At 40.1% G+C, this 22,743-nt stretch overlaps 1 protein-coding gene across 5 annotated transcripts in view; it reads left to right on the top strand.

Annotated features, from left to right (window-relative positions):
• The window catches only part of enah (ENAH actin regulator), a 102,392-nt gene that overhangs the window by 40,908 nt on the left and 38,741 nt on the right, over nucleotides 1-22,743 (top strand). For all 5 annotated transcript variants that reach the window (XM_054761854.1, XM_054761853.1, XM_054761852.1 and 2 more), the window contains exon 4: nucleotides 19,950-20,022. In XM_054761854.1, the coding sequence (XP_054617829.1) occupies nucleotides 19,950-20,022 (73 nt within the window). The remainder of the gene's footprint in view (nucleotides 1-19,949; nucleotides 20,023-22,743) is intronic.

Here is a 22,743-nt window from a genome sequence, read left to right as displayed (position 1 = left end):
GTAGAAAGGGGTATAAACATACAAAAAATAATAATAATAATAATAAATACAAATTGAACAAAAAGAAAATTGGATTGTCTGCATGTCTGATGGTGGTGTAGAAACTGGGCTAAATATTTAAATCAATCAATAAATTAATTAATACAATTTAAGTAAAAATATATATCATTATCAATAGCCATATTCATATTAATATTGATATACCTGTAGATATGGATACTGATATTGATATTCATTTTCCCCATTGTGATGGTGGTGTACAAACAGGTGTAAATAAATAAATGTAAAATAAAACAATAAATAATAATAATAATAATAATAATAATAATAATAAAACACATTAATTGTGTGCATTGTTACAGACTTCCACAGCAGATTTGTAAATTGTTTCCAAGTCAATCAATAAATAAATTAATACAATTTAAGTAAAAATATCAATACCATTATCAGTATGGATATCCCGATCCGATCTACAGGATCGAGATCGGCTGCCAATCCGCTGTATTTTTAAGATCTTATAATATCGGCTTCCGCCATGAGATCGGGCCGTTCCGGTTGCCGTATCACCTTCGTAGCTGTGGGCCACACACCAACATGGTAGGTGCGGTAATGTGCCTCAAAGCTGGTTGCCACCAGCAAGAAATGTAAAACGCAACACCATCATGCAGACAATCCCGCGGTGTACCGTGGTGAAGTTAATTTCATGTTGGACGTCGTTGTGCGGGGAGCTTGCGTGCAGTGGCAGAGCTACACTGGCCATCTTGACAGTTCAGGTATCAACTTATTGCCACCCCTATGTGAGTAATGGTCTCACCTTGGCCACCCCAATGAAACATTTCTGGCTCTGCCACTGCTCACACAGGAAGTGCTGCTCTAACCGCTGGTTGTTTTTATAGTAGGGACCGTCATTAAATTACTATGCGCTGCAGAGAGAATGTTTAAAAAAAAAAAAAAAGCCAAACAATATTCTTTGTCATGCTGTTTAATAAAAAAGTAAATTCAGCAATACTTTGGTTGCATTATTGTTAATGCTTTAAAGAGCTATTTTAATGTTGGTAACAAAAGCTTATTATTAGAATTTATTATTATCAAAAAAAAAAAGGATCTGATTGGATCGGGACATCCCTAATTATCAATATCCATGTATTCATATATTAATATTGATATGGATATTGATATCAGTATTGATATTGATTTTTCCCATTGTGATGGTGGTGTACAAACGGGTGTAAATAAATAAATAAATGCAGAAATACATGTCAAAAAACAAATAATAATAATAATAGAAAATAATAATAATAATAATAATAATAATTCTTTGTGTGCATTGTTACAGACTTCCACAGCAGATTTGTGAATTGTTTTCTGTCTGACGGGGGGATAAATATATGTGTGGTTCGATAAATATTTAATATATATGATATTTAAATTACGAATAAATACATAAAAAATGCATTAATTAATATCTGCAAATTTTTTAAATAAATCTACTAAAACCTTGGTTGATGTAGGAGCCCGGTGCCGTCAGTGTGTCCTGGCACACAAAAATCAAAGGACATCGTGAAGAGTTTGTCAGAATGCAGATTTAGAGGGACAAAGTCTGTGAACCAGCCAAAGCGGAACATGAGTCGACCAAAATTTGATGGAAAATACACCTCTATAGTCATGCATGCCTGACGTTGCGCAGTTGAGCTAGCATGAAAGAACAAGCCTTGTATTGTTTGCTTTTTCTTTGGTTTATTGTGGCTTTTTCTGACAGACGCTTATTCTAAAAGTAGCATCAGCCTTAATAAGGAATGTAGACACACAACTTGCGACCAGAAGAATGTACAGTGGAACCCGTTTTAAGTCAACAACCTGACCATTTGTTTACCTGTGGTTGTCTTGCACACCGGTAGGGGCTTTGCAAGGGAGGAAGAGAGACCACTGTGATCACTGTCCCTTTCATGGGAGAAGTTCATAGATACCATCTTTATCCTTCAAAATGGTCGATGATGATGATGATGATGATTGTTTGAGCAGCTTGGCTGTTAGTCGGGCTTTCTTTGCTTTCTGCGCACTTAACAATGTCTAATTTTGCTTCACTTTTCACTTTCCTTTTCCTAGACACACTGCTGTCAAAAGGGTCTTCCTCATGCTTGAGAGACAGAAAGAAGGGAAAAAAGTAAAATAGAACGAGTGAGAAGTGACGTCCTTCCTCGGTGTAGCGACACGCGACTATGTATCCCCCCCCCCCCCACCATGCACACTTAACTAGTTGTTCCTTCCTTTTTGCTGAGGATTAATAATTTATGGGAGTGCGTACGTAACGGGAAAGGTCGTAAAAAGGGCAGCCTGTACGGTTACAGCAGTAACCACTTCGCCACTTCGCAGTTTGAATTTCACAGCTTCACTCTATCGCAGTTTTTAAAAATACATTAATCGATCAATTCTCGCTGTTTCGTGGTTGACTATGGCCTATTATTAGTCAAAAATATCCATATTTTACCAAATTTTACATATTCCCGGCCTAGGTTTAGCATTTTCAAGCATAAAATACATTCAGAAGACGTTTTCAAAGATGTTGTGATGGTATGTAGTGTTCTACACTGGTCACTAGGTGTCAGTGTTTCAACGATGAGACTATAGTCCACCACAGGAAGTACATTGTCCAGAAAAAAAACCCAACACGGAACTCTTCCAGTGCTAACATGTGAGTCTATGTTGTCTTATTTTCTCTTATGTCTGTAATAGGAGTGTAAAGGTGACTATAGGGGTGTTATTTCATGTCTAGAGGGCTGTGATAATGTTAAAAACTATATTTAGAAGGCTGTAAACAGGTTTTCTGTGCTCTAATTTTGAAAGTATTCCATTTCATTTATAAATCTATTATAAATAATGAAACATGGATGGGGAATGTGTTGGCCACACAGTCACAGTCTGGAGATTGGCGACTCTAAATTGTCCATAGGTATGAATGTGAGTGTGAATGGTTGTTTGTCTATATGTGCCCTGCGTTGGCTGGTGACCAGTCCAGGGTGTACCCCGCCTGTCAGCTGGGATAGGCTCCGGCATACCCCCGCGACCCTAATGAGGAGAAGCGGCATAGAAAATGGATGGATGGATGGGGAATGTGAAAATGCAACATATGATGCTGGTGGTCATAGCTGTACTTGCTGCAAATACTCCCTGGCCGCGACCTTGGTGCTGCACGTTGGCCTCATGCGTTCATTGCATGGTTCCGTCCTCTGGCGGCATTCGTGCATTTACTGGCACACGAGAGTTGACACGAGAGAGGCTGAAAGAGGACACAGAAGAGTACATACGGTCATTGTGCATTTTGATTTCAGCTCCCACATTTATATATACTGTATGATCTTCCGCTAACACCTTTGAAGCCACTTTTTTTTTTGGGCTGCTCCACATGCCATGCCTATTAGCCTTCCACTAAAAATGTGCCCACTGCGCTTTCATCACATTCTATACCAATCTTCTAATTAACCTCGTACTGATGTTCCTCACTACAGTCATGTTCCTCGTTGTACTGCAAGACAGGCTTGCCTGTGTGTGTTGGTGTGTTTGTGAAATAGAAAGTAGTAAACAAAGCGTAGAGGACCGAAGATACTCAGGTAGTTCTACAGTAGCTTTTTGTAGGGGTTTGCCCCGGGATCACCAGCAAATGGTGAAAATGTCTTTTTTTTTTTTTTGGACACAAGACTCGCACCTCCCCCTCCAAATGCTCCTGATAGCTTGATGTTGACGTTCTTCGATTTCAGATCAACATTTGCAGTAAAAGAGTGCTGATTGTTGTAATTATCAGATTAAATTCAGCCCCAGAACCTTTCCCTTCTCTAGTCAATATGACTCACACTCTTCTTAAAAGACATTTCAAGTATAAAATGTACAGTTACTCACCATTAATGAATGATCCTGTAAGATGATCCATGAACAGATGGACTATGTATCACACTATGGTGCGTTCAATGACCGCCGAACAAAGTGCAAAATCTCAACGACAAAAAAACACGATCAGTGAAGCGCAAGACAAATGATCATGTAAAAATTGCGTGCTTTTTGTATATTTTACCTGCATTATCACGTATTTGTAAATTATGATCGACATGCTGAATGACGTGTTTTCTGTGGCAGAAAAAATGGCATATGGCATTAAAAAAAATGATGGACCAACAATCCATATGGTCGTGAGTGCTGGATTGTGAATGTACGGGGATCCACCCTACATGCATTTGTGTGGCATATTCCATATTTTCCTGACTGCTATGAGTCATTATTGTCAAAAATGTTGTTTGTGGTGGGGAAAAAAACAGCAACAAATAAATAAAAGTCTTTTTGGGTTAACACAGGGGAGTCCAAAGTGCGGCCTTGGGGCCATTAGTGGCCGACGTCGGTTTCTTTTTATTGGTCAGCGGCATATCCTAAAAATATAATCTAACAAGACATTTAAAAAACAAAACAACAACAAAAGTTGAAAAAAAGTTGAAATATTAAAGAAAAAAGACTAAGTAGTAATTTTATGTGAAACAAACAAAGCTACAAATAACGTAATTTTAGGAAAATGAAGTTGTGGAAAAAGTTATGTTACCAGAATAAAGTCAAAATAATTATAGCATAATAATCATAATTACTCCATCCATTTTCTATGGCGCATGTCCTCACTTGGGTCACGGGGATATGCTGGAGCCTCTCCCAGCGGACTCTGGGCGAGAGGCGGGAGACCTGGACTGGTCGCCAGTCAATCGCAGGGCACATGTAGACAATCATTCACGCTCACATTCATACCTATGGACAATTTAGACTCTCCAATTAAATTAACATACATGTTTTTGGAATGTGGGAGGAAACCGGAGTACCCGGACAAAACCCACACACGCACGGGGAGAACATGCAAACTCCACACAGAGATGCCCAACGGAGATTTGAACCCAGATTGTCCCGATCTCCTGACTGTGTGGCCAACATGCTAACCAATAGAATTTACAAGAAGAAAGTCGAGATGGTTTGGAGGGGGAAGCAGAAATGGGAAAATGTTATTTTTTAAAGTAAGTATAGTTCGGAGTTTTTGACCTGAAGTTATATGACATCCCCATCAGCAGTACAGTGCGTCAACCGTGACTTACCCCCCCAAGTTGGTCCCGTGAGCCCAGCTCTGGTCGGATTTTGGTGACGAGGAAAGTGGTTCCGGTTAGTTGATGGGGCCGCTTAAGTAAAGAGTTTGGCTTCTCAAAACAATATGCCTTCAAATACATTGTAATCCAAATACATGTACAGTAAGTCACTGTTGATGTACTACACTCTTGATGTTATACAACTTAAAAAAAAAAAATCAGAACTATCCCTTTTGAGTTGTAATATTATGAAAACAAAACTATTTAAGATAAAATAACAGCAAAAATGTGGGGGAAAACAGCAAAGAGTGAAGTTGATAATAGGCTTTTTCACCTATATCACAAAGCTGACGTAGTTTTTTCTTGAAATATATATAACTTCTGAGTATATCTCCACGTGTTGCTTTACAAAAAAATCATTTTTCAACTATGTGGCCCTTGCTGGAAAAAGTTTGGACACCCCTGAGTTAATACGTTTTTAAAAGAACATGCTATAAATCACGATTAATCACATTGTTATTCACAAATTTCAATGATTAATTCAAAAGTATTGTATTTTTCACTTTTGGATGGAAAAACTGCTGTATGAGGAAAAAGTGCAATAACGTCTGGTTTGCAGTTGCTTTGAACAAATAAGGTTTTTGCTTTTTAGCAGCAGGAATCTCTTTTACAATTTCATATATTTCTCGTAACTGTCAACAAAGAAGTGGTGCACAATGAAAACATGGGGTTCAGGTTTTGTATGAGGAGCCCGTGACTTTCAAAACGGTAATAAAAACAAATAATATGTTAACGCACGATAAAATAATTTTATAACAAGTAACGTGATAACACGTTATTTGCCCAGCCCTATTTTTATTACATGACCAGTTTTAATAGTGTTCATCAAGGAGGAGTCTGAGGAACAGCAACAATGCACTATTTCTGCTTAACACATGGGAATAAAAATCCCTCCTTCCTTTCCACGTTCCCCTCGCTTGATCCTCCCCCAGCGCCTTCATTTTGACTCTGCACACACTTCAGCTTTATTCCTCGCCGCCTTGTTGCCATTCCGTTTTATCCTCTTTGCTCGGTTCGGGTAGGGATACACAAGCAGCAGTGAAGCAGCGGCACTTCGCCTCTCACCCCACTGTTTTGCTACTGTATTTCTGTTGTGACAGCTGCTCTCGGTGGCGCCGGCTCCAGTCACGGTCCGCTGTGGATCTGACAATCCTCCCAATGCCCGGGCGTCACCCTCCCGTCAGTCATTCACTGGGTGCTAAATCCTGCCACGTGATGACTGTCACAATCAGATATCTAACTTTAGACTTCCATTTATTGTGTCTGCTTGTGGGCCATTCCACCGAATTGGTGCCATTTGCGTCCGCAGGGAATAAAATGTCCAAATAAACGAACAGTAAGTTTAACTGTAAAATACATTTTTTATGAAGCAAAGTGTCCTGCACATTGTTGTAATTGCATATGTAATAAATACAATTTAAAAGATTAATTTAAAGCAGGGATGTCCAAAATGCGGGCCGTATCAAGGTCTAAAAGTATAATTGACTATGGCCCACGCACAACACGTAACATATATTTGTACGTCTTAGTTTAAACGCGAGGTGGCGCGACTGTCTTGAACAAGGCAGAGTCTCCACAGGGAAAGCAATCACAGAAAAAAATAGTTCAGGTTAACCAGAAATGGCAGAACCTGAGAGACGCGGGATTACAAGCGAAAACTATGCGTGGATATGCGTCCTTGAGGCTGAATCAGTGGACGACATTGCTCCCCTTCCACCGGGCGATGGTTAAAGCCAGGGGAAGGTGTGCCGAGTCCGAATGCAGGCTGGGAGGTACCGCGATATTGTCAGCCTGAACAGAGGGGCTTGGCTTGGAGCTAATTACCCGAGCTAACGCTTTGCACGCAAACCGAGGCAAAATTGTGTCGTCAATTTTTGACATAAACCAAAAAACACGCTAACCGAGGCGGACGCTAACCAAGGTTCCACTGCATTTTCTAATTCTATGCTAAGAACTCACTCCTGGTGCTCAAATGAGTCATCGTCTACTTTGTACTACTTATGAAAATGAACTGAAGTTACCGGAGATGAGCTAATACACATTTTTAGTAGCTCAATATGTCCATTATCAGATGTGGAGTTAGAGTTGAAGATTCCGTGGAATGGTCCAATTATGTGACATCATATGAAAAGAGTGAGCTCATATGCGGATGAGGGAGGATGTGGACTGAGACGAGCGTTTGATTCTCACTTCCTAAAAAGGTTAAAACAGGGGTTCAGCAGAAGCAGGGGCGGGGTCATAGGCCACCATCACAATCTCCCTCTGTTCAGGTTTCGGCCTCTTCATTAGATTCACTGGTGACATTTCACCAGTCGCCCGTTTCTGACATTCACTTGGTGATCAATCAAGTATGTCAAATGTAAATATTTCATAAAAAGCATGCAGCGTAATGGATGACAATAAAGCTTATGGCTGAAAAGGGCAGACCAGACATGGAGAAGTGTTTGCCTTTGCCAATGTTGGGATAAAACCGTGCAAAATTGATACGCTCATAAAAATGACTGTTTTGGACACATGGCTTGCCCGTCCCCATCCAAACGATCCTGCTTGTTGAATTATTTTTATTTTCAAACTTCAGCTTGCATTTACACCAGTGAGGAACATATAAAGTGCATATTTCCAAGTGATGGCTTATTACAAGGAAGGGAGGGTTGTGCGTTGAAGATGTGCCGCTAAGTGAAAAGTGGGCTATATACTGGCAAAAACTATTAATCAAATATGAAAGAGGGAAAAAAAACAACATAGTGATAAATAATAGTAATCATGATGAATGTTACATAGGTTTTGAAAAATAAAATACATTTAAAATATGAGCAGATTAAAACAAAATGGGGAAAATAAAAATAAAATTGATAAAGTGAAATTAATAATTATAAATGTAATTATAAATCAAATTAATATTATGTATTTTTTACTGACTGACTGACAGAGAGGCACAGATTGTTATTCAGCCCCTGTTAGCTTGACGTTGATGTTCGCCTATGATTTCGGCTCAACATTTGCAATAGAAGTGACTGCTCTAATGGTGAGATTAGATTTAGCTCCAGAACGCTCCCTTTTCTCTCTTCAATATGCCTCACAAACGTATTAAACATATGTAAAGTGTAAAATGTATTAGTGTATTAGTGTGCCACTAATGAATGATAATGCAAAATGGAATGGGAGTCACGGTGTGGAAGTTTCACTTTTGCAGCAACTATGGTGCGTTCAAGGACCGCAGAACAAAGTGCAATAAACGCTTGACAAAAAAACATCATCAGTGAAGCATAAAGAAATAAACATGTAGCAGTTCTGGGATTTTTTTTTAAACAGTGCTACGTACATGCTGCACATTTTACCTTTATTATCAGTTATTTATAAATACGTACGTACTGTATTTGTTCCCAAAAATGCAAATTCGTGAAGATCCACTGTAAACGCCTGACGCGAAGGCAAACTTTCAGTCCCTCACTTAATGTGTATTGTGTGGGAAACAGAAAATACGACCAAGTACCGAACGTTCCGTCCCGAAAAATCCCATCACACGCCTACTAAATAATGATATCATCATTCAGGTGGCCTTGACAAACTGAATCAAACTGTCCACTGTGTTGACTTTGACAGCTGGCGACAGACTTGGCAGAAGTGTGTCTCCATGTCACCGTGACAAGTTACTAACCAGGGATCATCTTTTATTTTGGGTTTCATCATAAAGTCTCTGGCAACAGCACTCCATTGAGCCGTCCGTCTTTCAATGGGGGCGGGGTTGAAACCTGAGAGAGCTTCAGGCCCCTAGAAACAGCCTACTCGTTTAATTTTACAGGTCATATCCTATATAAACGGAGTAAACATTTTTAGAGTTTGCATCATGACAGCATGTGACCGCACTTAAATCAGAAGACACCCAATCCCCCCCCCCCCCCCCGCCCTATTTTTATTTTTTTTTTCTTCTTGAGCATATAGTCTGTGGCATCAACACCCCAAAGAGGGACATTGCAACATTGCTGGACAAACAGACTGCAAGACGCAAGGACATTAAATAGTGTAGTCACTACCAGTTTTCATTTTATTCTGCCTAACCGCTGTCACGAGTTGTAAACGAACGATTCCCCCGAGAGGCTTGTTCTGGGAGGCGTCCACAAAAATGCCTGCTGTAGCAAGACTTCCCAGATTCTCCCAGGAGCATCAAAAGATCAGCCGTGCTCAAATCTTCCTCAGAAGTGAGTAAGAACGATTCGACGGGACTGTTTGGTTTGCTCGTGTATTTAGCAGGATCGCGTGATGTGTGTGATTCATGCGGATTTTGTGCGTGATAATGCACGGCAAGAAAAGAATCATGCTGAAGCGCAGGTAACGTGAAACTGAAATTGATAGGAAGTCTGTCAGCGACCTCATACATCAACGATTGTGTTTGTGTACATATATACTTCTCATCAAAATTGTAAGACCAGTTGAAAAATTGCAAGAACTTACATTTTGCACTGTTGGATTTTAAGGGAGTTCTACGTAAAGCTTCAAAATGCAAAAACAAAAAAAAGGATTTATTGCATTAAAGTGGTTGTTCATCAACTGATCAAAAGTTTCAGACTATAGTTTAAAACCCCCCGAAGCCCCGATGGAAATAAAATGTTCACAAAAGGACTCAGTAATCAGTAGCTGCGCTGTTTTTGTTAATCTGTTAAAATATTGGTTTGGGCATGCTTGATGCCAGTGTGTCCAGGAGGCTAGGAGGAATGTTGCTCCAGGTGGTGAAGATGGCTTCACGGAGGGCATCCACTGTCTGGACTGCCAACCATCCCCAAATGTTCTCAATTGGATTTAGATCAGGGGAACACGCAGGATATGCAAAAGAGTGAGGTTATTCCTCTGGAAGACGTCCTTTGTTAGACAGGTATTGTGAACTGCAGTGTTGTCCTGTTGGTAAAACCCAGTCGTTACCACACAGACGAGGGCCTTCAGTCATGAGGGATGCCCCCTGCAACATCTCCACATATCCAGCTGCGGTTTGACGCCCCTGCACAACCTGAATTCCCTTTGTTCCTTTGAAGGAAAAAGCACCGTACGTCATGGTGGCGCCTCCTCCACTGTGCCGTGTGGAAAACATTTTGGGTGGGTTCTCCTTGTCATGCCAGTAACGTTGGAAGCCATCAGGACCGACCGTCAAGGTTACATTTTTTCTCATCGGAGAATAAAACATTCTTCCACCTTTCTTCCACATATGGCGTTAAAGGAGACAAGGCCTTTTGAAGACAATTTTTCTTTTTAAAACCCTTCTTGTCATGTTCCGCACGACATGAGCGAGCACTTTCTGTCCTGCGCTTTTATTTTGGTGTGTTGCACTTCCTGCTGCGGGGAAGCTGCAGCCGCTTCACCCCAGTGATTTGTTGCGCAGCTGGCAGCAATTAGTTTTGCAATTAGTGGGGTTTAAAAGCCCAGCGCCGTCTCAAGTTCGGCGCTGGTTCGTTGTCTCCCTGCCTGTTCACTTGTTGCTCTTCGCCTGTGCTATCACCTGAGCATTTCACGTACCATGAGCACCATGAGTGAGGGACGCGTTGGTTTGTGGTTGCTTTGTGTCTCAATTACTTGTGTTTTTTTTTACCATTCAATGGTAATAGTAATGGTAATGGTTTAATTTTATATGCACATGCATACAAGTTCCATTGGAATACATCACACAGTACAATTCACAGTTCCACATGTCCAAAAGGAGTAGGAAGAAGAACGGCTTATTTAATCCTACCTGCCATCCGTTTCACATCTGTTGCTGTACATTTATTCACTTGCTGTATTTCAAATGTGATCTTTTTAATACATAAAAAGTGATAAGGTAATGTAACAAGATGGTGATATACTGTAATTGTCAAGGTTTCTCCACAATCATAATAAATACTAATCATAGATATAATAATTAAATAATAATAAATACAAATAAACAACAAAACAAGTTCAAGACCGGTCTTCCTTGTATTTTGCAAACGTAAACTGCTTATATTGTTTCTTGAAATCACTCATCTTATCGCATTGCTTGAGTTCCTTACTCAGTCCGTTCCATAATTTAATTAAAGTTTAGTTTTTCCCTGAGGTCTTATTTCTCCTCATGTAGAAAAGTATTGTTTAGCGGTTTGACAATTTACTAAATCAGCAAATTTGAATAATTGTGATTTTAGAAATAAAGGATTTGTATGTTCTCTATACGCAGCATTATGGATTATCCTAACTGATCTTTTTTGCAGGACATTTAGCGAGCGAAGTTTACTTTTATAGTTGTTACCCCATATCGCCACACAATAAGTTAGATACGGTAACACCAGAGAGCAACAAAGAGTATAGAGTGATTTTTGGTCAAGGACGCCACCTTTATGTTGTATATTTTTAATGTGAGACGTCCAGCTCATTTTTTCATCAATTATGATCCCCAGAAATGTATTTTCGTTCACCCTTTCAATGTCCACACCTTCAATTTGTATTTGCGCGTGCATGTCCTTCCTGCTATTACCAAATAGCATTATTATAGATCCTCAATAGTGAGGATGTACTGTATATACACACTTCCAATGGGTATTTTGTCACAGAAAATGTGGGATGGCTTGAGAAATGTGGAAGAACAGAGTTGCCGAAAATGATGCCGGTTAGGGTACTTGCAGTAGACAGTGTTAGCTGTGGAAAGGTAGATGCTTCTGATGCTAAAGTGGCCTCATAAAAATAATTGAATAGTGCCAATATATTTGATGCCATATTAGAAGAAGTGTTTGAAATGTTAATGTATGTACAGTACAGTATGACCATGGCTCTGTTGCTTCAGCCCCAGTTGAACTTAATACACAACCAAATGACACCCAATACCAACAAACCAGTGTTGACATGAATCTCTATTAGACATCTGACCGGCTGGCACACTTGTTGCCTGGCAGATCCGCGACTCCAAGTCCTTGTTTGCAGGTTGTGACGCTCTGACACGTTACCCTCCTTTCTGACTCTACTTTTAGCCTCGTTGCTCTCACGTCATGCAGTCATTCTCACCAGGCAATGCCATCCATACGGCGTTGGGAGGGCTTAGCGATATGATAGTAGAGGTGTTGATATAGGCATCTGCCGCATTTCTAGACACCCAGACTCCCTGAGGCTCAAAATAACATCCTAGAATATAGGACAGGGAGAAGGCGATGAAGTAAATCTCTTATTCACGCAAATAGTTCATAAGGTTGTTCACAGACAGACACTGAAGATGCAACTGCTGAGCCTGTTTGAAGTCGGGCGCTGCCCAAAACAGCAGCGCCTATCACGTAAACAGTCTCTGAAATTAGTAAAAGTGTGTCGTTTTTATGTTTTAACCAAATTCTCTTAAATTCTGGGCTTGAGAGGCTTGCTAGAAAAAGAGGCTTGCATCTACGTACAAGAACTACATGGATGATCTTGGTGTCAATGTGTATGAAGGGTGTCACAAAACTGTTGATGTTGATGGCGTTCTTGGATGTGAGCGACATCGTCCACTGCCTTGTCTCTTTCGCAAGCTCAAGGGGACCCGTTTTGAATACCTGGACGACATCAAGATCCTTCCAGGAGTGCATGAAGGCAAGGCAGAGAAGGCTGGGGAAGTGTGCTAGACTCCAGGGGGATCCCTTCTGAGGGGAAAGCTTGTAGTATGGATTTGAAATATATTTTGTGACACTAATCCTAGAACTTCTCTGACACACCTTGTATATTGATACAAGAGTATCGCTGTTACCATAGCAACACACATGTAACCACAGCGGTTTTACAAGCTTAATTACCACCCTGGTAGCTGCTTAAGAAAATTATTATAATACACCACCAGTCAAAAATGTGGAGACATGTTCTCATACAATAACATAGTCAATAACAAGTGTCTCCCATTTTTTGACAGGTAGCGTATGTGCAACGATATTTTAGATTAGGCTTACATTCCAAGACCACCAGGGAATGGCGAAAAACTGTGAGGAATTGACACACCCATAAAATGGCAATTTTTCTCCAATTTTGGATCAACATTTGCAATAAAAGTGTTGTAATTATTAGATTAGATTCAGCTCCGGGACAATAAGCCTCAAACACATTTCAGGTGTAAAATGTTTAGGTACTCACGACTAACGAGTGCAGCAAGTCACAGCACACAAATATGGTGCATTCAAGGACCGCCAAACAAAGTGCAAAATCTCAATGCTTGACCAAAAAACATGATCAGTGACCCATAAAGACATAAAGATGTAAAAATGATTGTAGGCTTTTTGTTTACCAGTGGTGTATTATCACGTATTTATAAATGATTACCGACTTAGGGTGAATTAGATGTTTTTTTGACAGAAAAAGCCTTTTTTAGCAAAACTGTGTGATTATGTGGACCACTGTATTAGGAAAACGACTAAAAATAAAATTGTAATAATAAAATAAAAATAATAGACCCCTGCTCCCCTCTGCTGCCAGCTGCTATAAAAGGAAATGTGATAATAATAGGATCACAGTTCAGTCCTAATTAACTGAAAGTGCTTAATCTAATTGTAATTATAAAAAAAGGTTTTGAGAGAGTCCTTGTGGGTGCAATTTATCCCTAATCTTGTTAATTTTTGAAAACCTTGTTCGAGGCATTGAGGGTTTTTTTCCCCCACCTAACTGATGACGTTATTCTCTGTAATTATTTTCCCTCGTCTTTATCCGCTCCCCTCAAGATGTACATTATTTCCGGTGCCAGCTGATTAATCTAAGGCATGGCTCGCCAATTTCTGATAAAGATAACAGGCAACCTTGAAAGTCATTAAGAAATATTTGAATTTGCTTTTAATATGAAGGTTACTTGAAAGTCATCAACGAGGAGAGGTGGGGAGATAAAGAATGATGGCGTTGAAAGTCAGACTAAGGACACTCCTAAAATAATGGTTGTAGATGGACCATAAAAAGTCATGTTTTATCAACCTTTTAAAACTGTTTTTGCAGTACTCCCTCCGCTCTGCAGGGAGCAACAGTGAGGCGTCACAGTGAAGCAGCAGTCGAAGATGGCTCCTGTAACGGATGCAAGCCAGCTTAACTGTGCCACAAGTACATTTTTAACAGCTACTGGACCACAAAATATGCATTTACCAAAAATGAAGCGGGGAAACCAAAGTCAATGCTGTTTCGGAAGAATATAACCTGCTGATGCACTTTCACATGAAACATGGCACATTTTCCGCAGTCCATCTCCCCTGATTATTGACGGGTGGGTCAGTTCTGTTTTAAGACTCTGGACAGTACGGTAATATGACACTGACAAAGGCTAAAAAATACAATATATATTTATGTACAGTGGATCCTTGCACATTCGCAATTCAATTTGCTGATTTTTGGTGTGTGTGTGTGTGTGTGTGTGTGTGTGTGTGTGTGTGTGTGTGTGTAGACAGGCAGATAAGTCATCAGTCAGACATGTTTCCCTCTGTTATTTCGCCACATGTCCAACACGTCATCCTTAACTTTAATAGATGCTTTTACCCAACAACACGTCTTGGATGCGATGATGTCATGGGGTAAATATATATCTTTGGAACGTTACACTATAATCCAACTGCCGGTCTAAATAAACCTGCATGTAGGAAGCCAGGTTAACTCTGACAGCGTGAGGACATTTGGAATTTCCTTTGTATGTTTTTAGACAGTCTGTGACTCCGTACTTCGAAGCATGTGTTGCCTTTACCGGGCTCCGTTTTCACCCGAGTTTCACATGTTAAAAATTAGGTTGGATCAAAGCATTCAGAGAAAAATGAATTTAGAACGTCAGGAAGTGTGTGTATATATAGTGTGTCTGTTTCCATTACTCTTGCTGTGACACACGCACACACACACACATGCTGCATATATACATAGACTTCACTTATCCAAACATAGCTGGATGACGAACTTGATGACAGATGTTCATCTGCTGATTAGATGGATGTGTTGCCAGGTAAAAAGAAAGTCAGTGACCTTGTCCTTTGCCCCACGTGTCCCTCACAGACACTCAGTCTTCCCCTTGGTGTTGACTGAATGTCTTTGACTTTGTATTTCTATACAGTGGTATGAAAAAGTGTTTGCCCCCTTCCTGATTTCTTGTTTTTTTGCATGTTTGTCACACTTAAGTGTTTCAGATCATCAAACAAATTGAGATGTTAGTCAATGACAACACAACTGAACACAAAAGGCAGTTTTTTAATGAAACTTTTTATTCTTAAGGGAGAAAAACCACTGCTGGACAAAAAGAACATATTAAGGCTCGTCTCAATTTTGCCAGAAACCTACTTGATGATCCCCAGGACCTTTGTGAAAATACTCTGTGGTGTGACGAGATAAAAGTTGAACTTTCTGGAAGGTGTCTGTCCCATTCTGCCGTATAAGTAAAATATGGTGGTGGTAGTGTGACGGTCTGGGGCTGTTTTGCTGCTTCAAGACCTGGAAGACTTGCTGTGATAAATGAAACCATGAATTCTGCTGTGTACCAAAAGATCCTGAAGGAGAATGTTCGACCATCTGTTTGTGACCTCAAGCTGAAACAAAGTTGGGTTCTGCAGCAGGACAATGATCCAAAACACACCACGTCCACATCTGAATTGCAGAAGAAAAACAAAATGAAGACTTTGGATTGGCCTAGTTAAAATCCTGACCTGAATCCTATTGAGATGCTGTGGCATGACCTTAAAAAGGCGCTTCATACTGGAAAACCCTCCAATGTGGCTGAATTGCAACAATTCTGCAAAGATGAGTGGGCCAAAATTCCTCCACAGCGCTGTAAGAGACTCATTGCAAGTTATCACAAACGCTTGATTGCTGTTGTTGCTGCTAAGGGTGGCCCAACCACTTATTAGGTTTAGGGGGCAATCACTTTTTTACACAGGGACATGTAGGTTTGGATTTTTTTTTTGCTCTCTTTTAATAATAAAAAGTTTCATTTAAAAACTGCATTTTCTGTTCTGTTGTGTTGTCTTTGACTACTATTTACATTTCTGAAAACATTTAAGTGTGACAAACATGCAAAAAAAAAAGAAGAAATCACACTACTGTATACCAGGGGTTTTCAAAGTCTAACATGGTGAGCCTCTCTAACTGTTTTCTAGATGTACAGCAACAACAACAACAACAACACACAGCGCACTTCTATGGTTTCCACCAGTCACGTCACTCTCACCCCCCAGTCATGCCTAAAATGCCTTCGCTGACTTCAGGAATTTAAAAACAACAGTATTAATAACATTACTGACCCATAACTGTCATTGCGAACTATAATAACTTAGTCTATTCTAATACGGTAAAATATGGTGTGATGCCTTTGTTTGTATCGGGGACTGTGGTGTTGACAATTTTTTTTTAAACTAAATTATCCCAATTAGCAAATTGTCTTCCTTAGCTTTTCTGCGCTGCTTGAAATAAATGCAGTGGTTCCTCGGTTTTTGTTCATTTGTTCCACACTGAAACATACAATAACCAAAGCAATTTTTTTGTATAGGAAATAATGTAAATTCAGTCAATCTTTTCCAGACACCCAAAATATGAACAAAAGTGCATTTTATGGAAAATAATTATAGTTTTACATTCAGAAACCAATGTGAAAGTCAGTAACGCTTTGGTGTGCGTTGGTTGCGGACTTAATTTTGTGGAATGATACAGTCCATGACAAACTGACTAGCTTGTCATGCGCAATATTGTACAACAACCAAAAAGTCTCAAAATCGGGGCAAAATCCGGGTAACAGTTCCTCCGAGAACCGCAGAGTTTGCAACTGTACAGCGCTTCAAATTTTGCGGCTTCACTCCAAATTGTACATATTTTTTTTGCCTAAATTAAGCATTTTCAAGCATAAAAATGGCTAAATGAACTAAAATACTAATACAAGAAATTAAGGCTCATTCAAATTGTGAATGTAGCATTCTACATTGGTCACTAGGTGTCAGTAATTGGTGCGGCGAGACAAGTGCCACACTTGATCAACGGAACAACAGTTTAAGTTATCTCACAACAGGCACAATAATAATCATAACAACAAAGGCTATTGTTGTTGTGGTCGCAATCCAGTTTAAACCCACGAGTAATTAGTGTTGTCTTATGTCTTATCTTTTGGGTAGCTGTTTTATCTAACAGCAGCTGTTAGATAAAAGTATAAAATATATTAAAACTAGGGCTGTCAAATTTAAAAAACTGTTGTCAAATTGATTAGGATTACCGTAATCACTATTTGCAACTATGCGTGAAATATGCCCTTTTTACTGTATTTTATGAACAGAAATCACGCGACATCATTTTATATTTTTGTATGTATTAGCAGCTCCAAATGAAGATAGCACACGTGTCTGAAAATCGATTTACCTAACACTAGTCTCTTGAATAGTAGCAGAACATTTCAATCACACTTTAACCAAGTTATTATGAGCCATGTGTTCAAAGACACCCTGTAATTTGCAGCAAATTGAATTTGTTCTTTGTATTTGTGTTTATTTAGACCACACATACACGCATAATAAAGATACTGTAGTAGTGATTGGAGTGTCTGTGAATGCACTTCGTTGTGGCCTACTGACAATGAGGAAGTGTCATTCCGAGGAGGACTAGTGACATGTTCGTGAGTTGGGGATACATCTTGTATATGCTGTTGGCATTGCACTGTTGTTGTGTTCAGGTCAGAATAAAGTTACAAAAGAGCGTCAGACTCTGAGGGTGGGCGCTATTGTGCCTCCGGCTGCTGTCATAAGAGAGAGGGGTGGCTTGACATGGTGAGCATGCGTTAATTACACAAAACATTTTAACAGAATTAATTAAATGAATTAGTTACCGCCGTTGACGCACTATTTTTGACATCCCTAATGAAAGCATATGTGCAATTGGATGAAAACGATCAAAAATCCTTTATTGGCCGTTCTTATGTTATGTATGTAAATGTGCAAGCAACGGATAGGCTCAGTTTTAGTTTCAGTTATGTTATGTCGACTGTGGCCTCTAAAACACCCCACCCAGCCCCGCCATGACTCCGCAACAGACGAATGCTCCATCGTCTATGAAGAGACCTCTTATTTTTCGGTGGAGTTCATGCAGAGTTGAGCCGCACAGGAAATTGACAGCTCAGCTGTGGTTTTGGATGTGAGCTCCCGAGATTGCAGTGGGGCCGCCAGGCTAGTGGCGGTAGCTAGCAGCAGGATGCACCACTTCACATGGACCGTGGAGCTGAGCTGTGGGTTTGCAGCCAGAAGAGGCCCATACCACTGTTGCCATAACAGAGAAGGGTTCTGATGATCTGTGCTGGGGTCCTTTTGTTGCTGTAAGATGATGTGTCAGTCACTTAAAGGGGCGGTTTGCTCACAAGGTTGAATAATAACTGCAGTGAGAGCTGCCTCCCTTTCAGCTGCGGCCACATCATGAACTTTCCAATTGTGTGTGTTTGTGTGTGTGCGTTTTTTGGACACGACGTGGTATGGAAGCACGATGTTGGTGCTGCTGCTGCTGCTTGGGTTTAGCAGAAAGCTTAGCTCATTCGCAAGTGAAAATTAGGGTGTCTCGCTCTCTTGCCAATCAGTACGTGAGTGTGTACTGCGTGTGTTTTATGCGCAGCCTTTGTGTGTCTTTTTATGGATGAGCAAGGCATCCAAGGGGTTTTTTGATCAGGGTTCAAAATCCTAAATAACACAGAGTCAGCATTGTTAAGGGTCTTGGGGCTGTGCGTATTTGTTGTACTGCTCAAAAATGGTTCATCTGGCAGACAAAACCTGTTGTCTGCTGGTGCTGAATCAACTTCCGCTCCACTGTCATGTGGGGTCCCACAGGGATCAATTTTAGAAGCCCTGCTTTTTTCACTTTGTTTACTTACGACAACCAGGTTTGGGTTCCATTAAAGTGGAAAGAGACTTTTAGACTAATGTGAAAACCTATTTATTCTCCCTGACCTTCCACTCAGCATGAGGCGTTGATTTTTTAAAAATTGTTTTATTGTATTTTGGAAATACAGTACAGCCTCGCTTTTCACGCAAGTTACGTTCCACCCCTACCAGTGAATGGTGAAAATCCACAAAAGATACGCTCATGAAAATGTCTGTTTTTAACACACGGCTTGCTCCCCCTTCCAAAAGCAAAGTATTGGACTTTTTAGATTCAATTCAGCTCCACAATACTCTCCTTTTGTAAATGCTCTAAATGTACAATATCACTCACTTACGAACAGCATTTTAAAGTATAAAATGAATTGTAATTATGATCGATAGAACAGATGAATTGGAGTTACGGGCTAGCTCTGAAGTGGCTAGCGGTAGTACGAGGCTCCCCTGAGTCGTCCAGGCTAACTGTTGAAGAAGGCGTTTCTCCCTTCCTCCAAGCCACGTCTACATAATCCATACTCCTTGCCTGTTGTAATTCTAGTAACGTCTTACTGATATATTGACCTGTGTTCAGCTCACTGCAAGTTGTGACACCACATTTTTATAGATACATTTCAAGTTTGGGTCTCACTATTCGTTCAAGGACCGCCGAACAAATCTCAAGGCTTGACGAAAAAACATTATCACTGAAACATAAAGACATAAGCATGTGAAAATGTTGGGCTTTTTTTTAAACTGTGGTACATGTATGCTGTACATTTTAGCTGTATTTGCACGTATTTCTAAATTAATAGCCACTTAGTGTGAATGAGATGTATTTTCTGCTCAAAGAACTGCATATTTTTGGATGCATATATATATATATTTTTTTTTACATTTTTTTACCAACACTCCGCCAATTGTGTGGGGATAAATGTGCGTAACATATCAACCATGACCTAAGTAAAAATATACAATAAGTGTCCCATCTGTGGGTTTCCACCAACAGGTCCCACATTGCCCAGGCAGGCCCCCCATGTTCAGAATGGCCCCACTCCAGAGGAAATGGATCTTCAAAGGAGGTAACCATCATTCTTTCTTTTTCATTGTCCTTGTTTTCTATGTTAACACCCACCTGAATGCTTGACGTTGTCATTTCCACCGAGAAGACAATACGCCCATGATGATTCCTCCTGGGGGGTGTTGCATCACCCCCCGCATTTTCGAGATCGCATGTAATGTAATCTTATGTAAAACACTCCCGAATCCTTCAAGTAGATTCATGGACTTGCAAGGTCGTCCGGTCTTCTGTGTGATTAGCCACATGGACGTCAGGACTGTTCAACAAGTCATAACACACACAGTCCCATATTGCCCCCTCACCTCCTGTTCATTAGTCATTGAATGATCTCATCCTCCTGATGAAATACGCTCAATGTAGTACGAGAGGCAAACCGAAATCCCAACTATCACTACAATAATAATACTATGAAATATCTGAGTAGTAATGCATTTTTGAGGGGTGAGTCAGTGGTTGGACTCATTTTTGCGAGGCAGTCGGCCAGGAAGTTGAAAGTATGCGTCGCTCTTCAAGTACCTCATGGCTCTGCATGGTGTCATTTTTCGTTCTTTTCCGAGCGCAACCACACACACACACACACACACACACCATACATAACCACATCAGCATTATTGATCAGTGAGTGGCAGAGTCTGTGAAGAATGTACAGAGTAGAGCAGGGATGTCCAAAGTGCGCCCCGGGGAGCATTTTCAGCACACAGCTCAGTATTTCATGGCTATCGCCATATTAAATAGAATAATAAAAATAACTAAATGAATTCATTAAATTGTAGTAAATTTGAGACAAACCGTGAGTGACTGACACGTCCAGCTAGCATCCTGAAACCCTGGGTTACGTTGGTAATGTTGCTTAGAGGAAGTCTGTTATGTTATTTCTACACCATGAATGTAAATGTGTGCAAATGTTGCATTTAACCATCCTCTCTTTTTTTTCTTATGAAGTCAAGCTAAACTGTTTAGCCGCTTCTTCTTCGCTGGTGCTCTCCAGCTTCTTCTTTGTTGGTGTTTGTGGCTATTTCTTCCGGTCGGCGAAGTAGGCATCGAAACTAGGAATCGAAATAAAAACATTTGAACGATTAGAATGAATCGGAATGTTAGTCCCGGTTCTCATGGATGCTCGAGACTTGACCCTGCTCTTAACACAGAACAACAGGTCATCACTCACGGTGCAACCAAAAATAACACAGTAAGTAACACAAGTGGAACACGCAATTAGGGGTGTCCCAGTCAGATATTGACATCGGATATCGGTTTGATATTGATAGCGGTCTGATATTGAGATCCGATATCTGTCCAAAATCGTATATCAGTCCAATATGAATATGGGTGCATTATTGATATCGGATACTGGTTCAATAGCGATATCGGATATTGGTCCAGTATTGATATTGGTGCAATATTGATATCGGATATGGGTCCGATAGTGATATCGGATATGTGTTTGATACCAGCCTCAAAAAATCTGCTTATAGTTGCCCTTCGCCACTTTGCAGTTGGAATTTTGCAGCTTCACTCTATCATGTTTTTTCAAAAATATATTAATTAAAAAATAATAGTTATTTTTGGGTTGAATACGCCTTATTAACAGTCAAAACATATACAGTACATATGCATGCAAAGACTGCACTGGTCACTAGGTATCAGTAATGTGACTGTGATGTTCGGTGAGACACACAAGCACCAGACTTGATCACCGGAAAAATAGGCTTCTATTGCAGGTTTGAATGATCTCACAACAGGCACAAAAATCCCAAAGAAAAAAACAGGCACACAACACTTCCTGTCTTCCCGCCACACAGCTCCTCTAGGGGAACACATTTATAGTGACACACAAGAGCATTCTTATTAATGTATCAAATGGCTTATTGACTCTTATTAATTCTACTATATTGGGTAATAAGAGTGTAAAGGTGACTATAGGGGTGCTATTTCAGGTTTTGAGAGCGCAAACAGGTTTTCTATGCTCTACAAAAATATTACATTTATAGGTAAGGAATCATACTTTGCAGAAATTCACTTATCACTGGCGGGTCTGGAACCAATTATCCATGATAAAGGAGGGATTACTGTATCAGCCTGCATCTAAAATCTCCAATATTTCCACTCCAATTCAAGCAGTTCATTCCCAACACTGCGGCGGCACATTTATCCAGCAGCACCGGATGCAGCATGCTGACTCCACATGATGACAACAACAGCGTGTGCTAACGTGTTCAGCAAGGACGTAGGAGTGATGTCGGCCTTGTGGCAGTTTCACTGTTGCTGACTATTGTTCTGTTTGAGTAATATCACTTGATCAAGCCTTTTCTAACATTCCACACTGCAAAATAAGCAAAAAAAATATGTATGATTTGTGCTGATAGCGATATAGGGTCGATATCAGTATATGCTAATGCTCAATGCTGCAATATCGGTATAGTAAGTGAAAAAGTTGTATCGGGACAACCCTATACTGCCTTCATCCGCATATTGTTTGTATTTATTTTATGACTCACACAAGAACATCTGTAAAAAGTTAAAATTGCAAGGTTTTCTTCTTTTTTTTTTAAGATAAAAAGAGGGGGCGGTAAACTTTCATGTCAGGCATGCGTACAAGCACGTGGGGGCCACACAAACTACTGAGAATCATCTTGAGTTGCTACAATGACATTTTGGCAAAATGGACCAGTCTGCTGCATCATTTTTTCACTTTCATTTTTGGGGTGTCTTTGATTTCCCCCCT

This window comes from Dunckerocampus dactyliophorus, chromosome 19 (assembly GCF_027744805.1).
Source record: "Dunckerocampus dactyliophorus isolate RoL2022-P2 chromosome 19, RoL_Ddac_1.1, whole genome shotgun sequence".
NCBI lineage: Eukaryota > Metazoa > Chordata > Actinopteri > Syngnathiformes > Syngnathidae > Dunckerocampus > Dunckerocampus dactyliophorus.
Note: the sequence above shows the minus strand (reverse complement) of the source record. Positions and strands in the feature narration are given on the sequence as shown.